Source organism: Eutrema salsugineum, unplaced genomic scaffold, assembly GCF_000478725.1.
Source record: "Eutrema salsugineum unplaced genomic scaffold, Eutsalg1_0 scaffold_6, whole genome shotgun sequence".
Taxonomy (NCBI): domain Eukaryota; kingdom Viridiplantae; phylum Streptophyta; class Magnoliopsida; order Brassicales; family Brassicaceae; genus Eutrema; species Eutrema salsugineum.
In genome coordinates this window covers 4,624,917-4,634,580 of record NW_006256547.1, presented here as the reverse complement: position 1 = coordinate 4,634,580, position 9,664 = coordinate 4,624,917, and the positions used below count along the sequence as shown (strand labels likewise).

Here is a 9,664-nt window from a genome sequence, read left to right as displayed (position 1 = left end):
TCTGCTTAATTTTGATTTCTTTTTTCCTTCTTTTTTCTTCGCTGGTCTTCTGCGTTACGAAGGTCGTAGAAGAAAAAGCTTTGTGCGCAGGAAAAAAAAAATAATAGAGAAAGAAAAGAAAACACACATATACAAAGTAAGCAGAGAGATACAAAGAGCGAAGAAATATCAATGTTTCTTGGTTCAACGTTAATGGCAGTTAGGAGATTCTGTTGATTTTTCGTCACCTCTAGAACTTACTCTCCCGCGTCTTTCTACTCCGTCTGGTTCTGTATCTCTTCTCTTTTGCTCCAAGAACCCTAATTTTGCTTCGGTCTCGACCCTTGGACCACCGGTACTGTCTTTGGCGGCTCGATTCGGGATCTACGGTGGGGAAAGCTAGCCATGGCCGCCCCGGAAAACGCGCAATCTAACACGAATTCGACGCAGGTGTGTCTCTAGCTCTCTCTTTGGTTAGTTGGTTATCTGCTTTCTTTTTGATCGTTAGCCTGCGCGGGAGAGATTACTGAGAATTGGGTCCTCTTGAATCGTGACTAGCATGTATTGGCTCTTCTTGCGTCTTTGATTCTTCTTCGAATCAGATTTACTATTGAAGTGGCTTTTTTTTTTAGTATCTTTGAAGATGGGATTCAATGGATTCGCGCTCTGTTGGCTAGTGTAGCAGAATCTAATACTGTAGTCGGATAATGTAATATAAGTATCTCCTTTCATTTTTCAGAGAGTGAAGGTTTATTGTTTGAATGAAGATGGTAAATGGGATGATCGAGGAACTGGACTCGTCAGCATGGACTATTTGGAGGTTTGTTCTTTATGGATCTCTCCTGCTGCTAGAAGCGCATTTTGGAAATAAACTTGTAGCTAAATGGAAACGTATACAATGCAGCGATCGGAAGAACTTGGCCTATTTGTAATTGATGAAGATGACAATGAGACATTGCTTGTACACCGCATCAGCACTGAGGACATCTACAGGAAGCAAGAAGGTAGCCGTTGTGTATTGTGGTTGCATTAACTATTTTATAACTTTGGGTTTCTGTTTGTTTGGATAAGTGGTATCTATATCAATGTACAGAGACAATTATCTCATGGAGAGACCCAGAGCGCTCAACAGAATTGGCTTTGAGCTTTCAAGAGACTGCGGGATGCACTCATGTATGGTGAGTGCCATAAAAAATTCTCTTGTATATGGATGAGCTTGCATTATACAGATCATTCTGCTGACTGCAAAAATGGTTCTTCTTCCTATACAGGAATCAAATATACAATATGCAACAAAATCTACATTTCAATTCTGTGAACAGTAAGAGATCTTTTCTGACCGTATATATAGTTTAACTTTTCTACTAGTCTCATTTTCTGCTTATTTCATAACTCATGCCTTTCCTTATATATTATACATAAATTCTGTTAAATGAATCATAGGACTGAGTTTAAAGTTTGCATTTTGATTTTTCTGTTCAAAATGTTTACCTTGATGGTGTCATCAGAGTTGTGTAGTTAGACATTTATCAGAGTTGTGTGGAAAATTGCTCATTTATCTGTGAACGTTTAGACTATAATATAGAAAATTATTTTGTTTTTTGCACTTCCACGATAATGAAACTTTTGATCATTTTCTAAGCTTTTTTTTCCTCTTAGATTGGTCATGAATTCAAACCTGAATAAAATCATACGATGACTGCAACTTTTTTGTTTCCGCACTTTTTGATGATCGTTTTGCTCAAGAGTTTGCATTTTGATTTTTCTGTAATAGTAGTTCAAGGGGGTTGCCTTACATAAAGTTATCAGATTTGTGTGGAAATTTCTCATTTACCATCTGTCAACGATGATGAAACTTCCGATCGTTTTCTAAGGTTTATTTTGTTCTTGTATCGGTCACAAATTTTTATTTGGCAATATTGTCACCTTTGCTTGAGCAGGCGAACCATTTTACAACGGGGAGAGTGAGTTGAAGGAGCTTCCTGATGTTGAGATTTCTAATCTCCCCCAAATACTCAAGGTTCTAAGATAATATTGATATTGTGCTTTCTGTGCATTGTGGGTATTTAAGATGCTTTACCCTTCTTGACATGTATCATTTGTGTTGATAATTGCAATTTTACAGCCTTAATTGTAATAGTTATTGTAGGGGTGGAAACTTAAATTGTTTCTCCCAGAACTACAACTGTTTCAAAATTTCTTTTGATAGTTTGTTTCTCCCAGAACTACAACTGTTTGTTCTCATCTTTGGTTATAATGTCAGTGTGAGAGTATGTGATCTTTATCTGTGGAAGTTTCTTTGTGTTAAAAACCGCCCATTAATGTCCTGAATTTGTATGCTAGGTCGAGTTTTTGAAGTATTTGTTTCCATCTTCCCTGCAGATTGTTACTGAAAGTGGCATTACAGATCAGATGCGGTTAGCCGAGCTTATGTTGAAGGATGTAAGTATTAAGTTCCTTCCAAAGTTCTACTGTTTCTTTTTGTACGAAAGAAATGGGTACTTATTCTTGTCCCTTTCATTTCATTTAGTGTAATAGCTTTCTCTCTGTACATACTTTTTCTAAGCACAGGTTTTTGCTAACTGAGATTTGTCGTCTTACATCATTTAGCCCGAGTTGTAGTTTTGTAATGCTTTCGAACAAACACTTTTTCTTTTGGTACTGATGAAGTTGTTATTCTTGATAATTTTGTTAAGGAATTGCCACCGAAAACCTTTAACCCACTTTCTCTCCTGATACATGATGCAGCCTGATTTCTTTGGGAATTTGATGAACGTATTTGAAATCTGTGAGGGTTCGAAAGATATTGATGGCCTTCGCATGATGTTCAGTATTGTCAAAGGCATCAGTGAGTATTCACATACATCTCAACATCACTTCTTTCTTACTTGAGCTCCTAAATTTTATGTAGTAAGCAGCATTTCTTGTTTCTATTCTTACGCAGTTTCGCTCAACAATTCTCAGATCCTGGAGAAAATCTTAGGGGATAATCTGATCATGAAAATTATCGGGTGCCTTGAGTGTAAGCTTAATGCCTCTTAATTTTCGGTGACGAAGAAGGGCTGACCAGTAGACTGTAGCTGTTGAGTATCTATGGCATAGACCGTTTTAGAAACATATTAGATGCTAATACTATATTGTAGCGTTTAATTCGACAGTGAAGAATTTACGTGCTGTTGGCTTTGTATCCTTAGATGATTAAATGGAGGGTCCTTGCTGTTTGCTTTAATAAACATGTTACCTAGGGTGTGCATTTGGGACCGCAAAGGTTATAGGCCAATGTATGCATTTGTTTCTTGCCCAATTCCTATCTTTTGATAATAAAGAACGCTGCGTGTTTTGTTTTCTCCTCACAGATGATCCCGATGTTCCTCAGTCTCAACCTCACCGGAAGGATCTGAGAGAGCATGTTGTTTTTAAGGAGGTATACAATGTGCTCGTGTGTTCATGATTTTATGTGGTTCTGGACCAGTTAGCATAGACTGAGCTTAGGGAACACATTATCTCGATAAGAAATATCGGCGACACAATATGTAGGAGTTTTTTGGTAAAAGTTCGAGACTTGATAACATCGTAATTAAGTCCCATTATTGTTTTCAGGCTATACCAATTAAAGATCCCCTGATCCTGTCGAAGATACACCAAACATACAGAATTGGTTATCTGAAGGTTCAATCCCATGAACTCTTCTGAAATTTTTTATATTTCAGAAACCGGTCTCACTTTATTCTCATTTCTTGCAGGATGTTGTTTTGGATAGAGTACTAGATGATGCTACAGCTGCAAACCTAAAATCAGTAATCAATGCAAACCAAGCTAGTGTAAGTCATCCAAATAAACATTATAGAATTTAACGACACTGACTGCAATATGCATGCACCCATATTTTGCTTTACTAATGACTATCTTCTGCAGGTTGTTACACTGCTGAAGAATGACATCACCTTTTTCCAAGAGTTATTTGCAATGTTACGGTCACCTTCTACATCTGTGGAATCCAGGAGTAATTTGGTATTTCCTGGCATCATGAGGCACTCGTCGTTTTCTTAAGTTTATAATTTTTGTAATTCAGTTATTGCCAGTGAGATTGTCTGATTGTGGGCAAGGTTGCTGTCAGTAAGATTCTTAGATAATACGAGTTCCACACCTTTGTGTCTGTACGCCTATTCAGATATTCATTGAAGGAAATTCAGCTTAACTAAAAGCTTTTTTGGGAAAGCAGTGATATCTCTGCCGTTCTTGTCTAGCTTTGTGTCTCCATTAATAGTATCTTCCCCAAATCCATGTCGTTTCCTGGGTGAGTTAGACTGACGTATTTTTTTTTCCCAAAAAATAGGTACATTTCTTGCACGAATTTTGTAGTCTAAGCAAGAGCCTCCAGATGGCATCGCAGTTATGGCTCTATAGGTATGTACTTTCCAGATATTAAATCTGAAATGGATCATGGGTGTAGCAGCTATTGCATTATCATTTCTGGATTATAACTCCAGTGCTTTTGAGAATGTCGTCAGTTTTCTGTATCTTACATGATTATTTAATTATCTTGTAGGGAACTTATGAATGCAGGAATTTTTGATATCATAACCGAAGTCTTGCAAAGTCCAGATAAGAAACTCGTATTAACCGGGTATATTATAACTTTTAGCTAATTTTACATGATAGATTCTTTAGTTATCATTGACATATGCCGTCGATCTCATATGATGGTTTTTTTGAGAAAGAATAAGTACATAATTTCCAATGATATACTTAAGATAATTATTGGATAATGGATGCAGGACAGATATCCTCCTTATTCTCTTGACTCCAGATCCCAACCTCTTACGCTCTTACGTTGTTCAACCGGACAGTCGCCTACTTGGTCTCTTGGTAGTTTTTCTTTAATTCTTGTTTTCTTTTGGATTGTTATTCTTTTCAGCTGCGAGGCTGTTCCCTGTTTCTTTTCATCTTAGACTTATACTATGTGTAATAGGTGAAGCGAATGATGGAAGATTTTGGTGATGAGCACTGCCAGTTTTTAGAGATTTTTCGTATTTTACTGGATTCAAATGCATTATCTACTGGAGCTCAGGTGCGTTTATGTTCCCTTTCATTATCCTGTTTCTCTGATAAGCAGAATGAGATTGTATTCTCCTCTTTTAATATGCACCGTTGTATGAAGAAGTCATAGACAAGAAAGTACATCAAGACAATGTTGCTATCTTTCTTATGACTTCAGCATTTCTGCTCTGATTGGTTAAAGTTTCATGTAAAACTGTTTTCCTGAAGTCCATACGAAGTTAGTTTTTATTGCCTTGTATTGATTATTCTCCAATACATAACCGCTAGAATGTTGGGTACATGATCCTTTTATCTTCAAGACATCTAGCTGTGTATTAAACAGAATTCTTCGATAAATGTTTCATTTTTGCAGCGAGCGAATATTATGGATATTTTCTGTGAGAAGCATCTACCTGAGTTAGCTAATTTCATAACTGCCTCATGTCCTGGCGATGCATCTGAATGTGCATCCAGAAGAGTTGGCAGCCACTCTGGGACAAAGCCCAAAGTCCTATTGGACATTTGTGAATTGCTGTGCATTTGCGTTCAGCAGGATTCATCAAGGACAATGTAACCTTTATGATGATTACCACATTATTTTTTTGTTTTATCTACACTGTAGTAGCCACCTAATACTCTTGTGAATCTTCTTCTCTTGTCTGCAAACGCACAGTCTTCTCCTAGAAAGTGTGACAAAAAACGTTTTGTTTCTCACACGGAGAAAGGAAAAGCCCGTAGTGGCTGCGGCTATACGTTTTTTCCGCACTCTCCTCTCTGTCCATGTAAGTAGTCCTCGGTCAGCATTTTTTCTAATATTCATATGCGCATTCTCCTCTTGAGAATGAATCTGAAAAGATAAAAATTGGTTATCTGGAGTAGTTGGAAACTGAGGGTCAGAGGTTTTTAGTATTATTTTTCCAAGATTCTTGTTAACATGTACTCGAACCCATTACATTAATTTCCTTAAGTAAGTTGTAGTTCAGTGTCACATGTCAATAATTGCGCTAACATGAACATAGATTCTCTAATGGGTACAAAAGCTTCTCGGATAACAATAACTCATTAGGGATGCTGTGCAATTCTAAAAAAAATAATTGTTCTACTTCAGGATGATAATGTCCAGAGTTACGTTGTTAAGAACAACATGCTGAAACCAATTATAGACGTTCTTGTTGCCGGTGGTAATCAGGACAATCTGCTGATTTCTGCTATTTTGGAGCTTCTTGAGCACATACGCAAGGTTCGTATTTTTCATCCGTTTCTCCATTTGTTTCTTATGGGTGTTCCTCTGTACATATTACCATTCTGTGTGCAGGCAAATGCAAGTGTGTTGCTCAAATACGTAGTTGATACATTTTGGGACCAGTTGGCTCCATTTGAGCAGCTGACTTCCATCCAGGCTCTAAAAAAGAAATATGATCAGGTATCGAGCTTCGATCTAAACTTTTACTTTGGAAAGTTTTCCTACAGTATTCTTTGCTTAAAAATTTTGTCTTCAGTGCTTAAAAAGCTGGGGACCAAAGAGCACCATTGATGATATGAGAGGGAATGAACGTGCTTTGAACAAAGAGGAGGATAATTACGTCAGAGGAAACAGGTGGATCCCTTAGGGTGTCAAAATCATCAGTGGGTTTATCTTCATTTTTCTTTTTCTCTCTTTACCTTTTCTCATCACGTTGTATACTGACAGCAATGAAGAAAAGGTGGCTGCTGCTTCTAGTACACAGAAAGAAGAAGCTAAGCCCCATAAATCCAATGTAGCAGCTGCAAGTCCTGCTTCTCCGAGGTATTTCTTTCTAGCCTCTCTCTATAGAAAACCATGACAGGTGTATCATAAGCAACAACGAGAGTAAACGGATTTGCTTGCTGCTTTCTATATAGGCTGAGGTCTGGAGGTTTGGTTGATTATGAGGATGACGCAGATGATGAAGACTGTAAATCTCCTCCTGAGAATTCTCGGCCAGAAGCCTCAGAGGAGGGAAGGGAGGAGCTCTTTAGGCTGGAAAACAAAACCCATTGCAGAGAAAACGAGGAAGGGCACTGTAATAAAAAACGGAGGCTGTGTTCAACAGTTAATGGAAACAAGAGCTCCCCAGAGGAAGGTGGCGAAGCTAGAAGCAGTGACGACAATGGCAATAGTTTAGATGAAGCAAAGGACAGCAGACTTGGGACAGCAGACAATGGAAAGCTAGGAGGAGGTGATGAAATTGCGTTGACACCTCCAGAATCCACCACATCAACAGAAATGGATGTAAATGGTTACTGAGATTAACATTCTCAGACATTAGGATTTTGGTATATCTTATGTGTTTTTTGTAGCTGTGGACACTTATGTAAAGCAGTCCAAACTAATCAGAAAGTAGGCGAGGAAGAAGATATAGTATCTGGGAAACGGAAGAAAGTCAAAAAGAAAATGTATAGCCACTAAAAGAAATGTTTTGAAGACAATTCGATGCTCTGTGTTAATGAGTAATCTGCAATTGCATTTTGTAAAAACGCAATCTATCTTTTTTTTACTTGTATCTAGGTGATGGGCTTTTTTGCTAGCTATAGTTACTTGATTGAGGTTCTTTATACAGCAAAATCTAAAGAAGCTGAGGATTTGGTTGATAAGATGATCGATTCAGGGATATGATCTCTAGAGCCCAAAATTATTTGGTTCGAAAAAGTTAGTAGTCTGTTTTAAAAAATAGATAAAGAGGAAAAGATGAGAAAGAAAAAAAAAAAGAAAAATTAGAGGGTTTTTTTTTCAAGAAGAAGAAGGTGTGATGGACTTGTGAATAAAATAGAAAAAAATCAGTATTCTGTTTCTTCTTCTTCCTCGCTTTGCGCCGCCTTCTCACAAGACCTCTCAAATTTCACTCATATTTTCCATTAATTCCTCCCAAGCAAGCTGCTTCGATCTTCCTCTTGCTGATCTCGTTTCTAATTGTAAGTTTTCTTTTATTCCTATGCCAAGCTTTGTGTAGATCTTGGAATTGAGTAAATAGATCGATAAACCTAGTTGCTTCTGTTCTATTCTAGAATTCCTCGGTTTATAATCGTAAAGTCTTAGAATTTAGGAATCGAAGTTCATTGTGATGTTTATTTAAGTTAAACCCTGATGAATTGCATCGAGTAGAGAAACCCTAATATTCGGAGCCCAGATTTCTATTTGTTGAAGATACATATTTTCTTTTCCAACTGTGTGAATAGACTATGAACCTGTCTTAATACATTTTGGTGTTTTGTTGAATGCAGAGGATAAAGAATCTCTGATATTGGCTACAAGAGACATGTCTGATTCAAAAGAAGAGAAAGCACAGGTCGCAGCTGACAGGATCAAAGCTGCTGCACTCACTGCTGCTAAAGGTCTGAGCCGTACACAAGCTGAGCGAGCAGCTGCTGCAGCTGCGAGAAACGTCAACGCTTACGGGCAAAAGGAAGAAGGTCCAAGCAGATGGCAGGAGAAGAGGGAAGCCAAGAGGCAGATGTATTTGATGAGTACAGAGAAAGCTGTCAGGCTTGGAGAAAGGAAAGACAAGTCAATGTCTGCATCAGTCGTGGGAGGCAGCTCAGCTGCTTCACAGTGCCAGAAATGTTTCCAAACTGGACACTGGACTTACGAGTGCAAGAACGAAAGGGTTTACATCTCGAGGCCTTCGAGAACCCAGCAGCTTAAGAACCCTAAACTGAGAATGAAGCCTTCTGCTGATGATCTTGATGATGATGATGATGGTGATGATGAGAAGCCAGTTGCAGCAAATGGGAAAGAAGAAGGTGAGAGACGGTCCAAGAAGAGCAAGAGAAAGCACAGGTCGAAAGATGATTCTGGTAGTGACAGTGAAGCATCTGTGTTTGAAACAGAGAGTAGCGGCTCTGAATCATCTGGAGAGAGTAGTTCAGAGTACAGTTCATCGTCAGAGTCGGAGGAGGAAAGGAGGAGGAGGAGAAGGAATAAGAAGAAGAGCAAGAAGAAGCAAAAGCAGAGGAAAGAAAGGCGAAGAAGATACAGCTCTTCTTCATCTGAGTCATCCGAGTCAGAATCAGCTTCAGACTCGGATTCTGATGAAGACAGAAGCAGTAGAAAGAGGAAGAGCAAGAGGCACAGCAACAACAAACGTCGTTGAATTGGTTTTGAAGTGGATGAAAAATTTTATGCCTCTTTTAGAGTGAATGAATCATCTTGAGATACATGAAGAAACTCACACTGCTTATTTCTTATTTTCTTCTGAAGCTCAACTTTTCTTTTTGTCAGCCATTTATGGCTTTGTGTTGTACTGATATATTTGAGAATCACCCTTAGTTACAATAATAGCTCTTGGAGAAAGTTGTAAACCCAAAAGAAAATTTCCCATGTTTACAAGACTATCCATATCTGGCAGATATGTGCAAATATGAGTGAAGTCAAGGGCTTACTTTGTAAAACATCCTTTACTTATGCATCTTACATGTATGGTTAACATTGTGTTTGTAGCCAATTCGCGATCGATTACTTACAAAGTCCAAGCCCTCTCCAGTCTCCTTCCTCACAGACTTAACTCTCTCTCTCTCTCTCTCTCTCTCTCTCTCTCTCTCTCTCTCACTCTCTCTCTCTGGGAAAACGAATCTTACATTCACGACTTCTTTGTACCTTTTTGTACCACTTCTTCTGTTGATTCTGAAT

General features: G+C 38.3%; 2 protein-coding genes across 5 annotated transcripts; both read left to right on the top strand.

The window, feature by feature from the left end:
- Positions 1-7,537, top strand: LOC18012888 (serine/threonine-protein phosphatase 4 regulatory subunit 3). Of its 4 annotated transcripts, XM_006395006.2 has the most exons (24): positions 1-429; positions 719-799; positions 884-983; positions 1,073-1,157; positions 1,251-1,300; positions 1,920-1,999; positions 2,362-2,421; positions 2,728-2,827; positions 2,924-3,001; positions 3,336-3,403; positions 3,580-3,648; positions 3,723-3,800; positions 3,895-3,990; positions 4,316-4,386; positions 4,529-4,606; positions 4,758-4,848; positions 4,952-5,050; positions 5,393-5,589; positions 5,693-5,801; positions 6,128-6,259; positions 6,335-6,442; positions 6,519-6,616; positions 6,710-6,805; positions 6,901-7,537. In XM_006395006.2, the coding sequence occupies exons 1-24, from the start codon at positions 385-387 to the stop codon at positions 7,283-7,285; spliced, it is 2,454 nt and encodes an 817-aa protein (XP_006395068.2). In that variant the 5' UTR covers positions 1-384; the 3' UTR covers positions 7,286-7,537. The 4 variants fall into 4 exon arrangements, 3 of the variants coding, with proteins under 3 accessions (XP_006395068.2, XP_024007008.1, XP_024007007.1); XR_002897635.1 differs by lacking the exons at positions 6,335-6,442; positions 6,519-6,616; positions 6,710-6,805; positions 6,901-7,537 and having other exon boundaries at positions 4,763-4,848; positions 6,128-6,230; XM_024151240.1 differs by lacking the exons at positions 4,316-4,386; positions 4,529-4,606; positions 4,758-4,848; ... (6 more) ...; positions 6,710-6,805; positions 6,901-7,537 and having other exon boundaries at positions 3,895-4,293.
- A 261-nt stretch (positions 7,538-7,798) lies between these two features.
- On the top strand, positions 7,799-9,369 carry LOC18013064 (zinc finger CCHC domain-containing protein 10). Its single transcript, XM_006395005.2, has 2 exons — positions 7,799-7,950; positions 8,260-9,369. Exon 2 carries the CDS (start codon positions 8,295-8,297, stop codon positions 9,126-9,128), a length of 834 nt encoding a protein of 277 aa, XP_006395067.1. The 5' UTR covers positions 7,799-7,950; positions 8,260-8,294; the 3' UTR covers positions 9,129-9,369.
- The last annotated feature ends 295 nt before the right edge of the window (positions 9,370-9,664 follow it).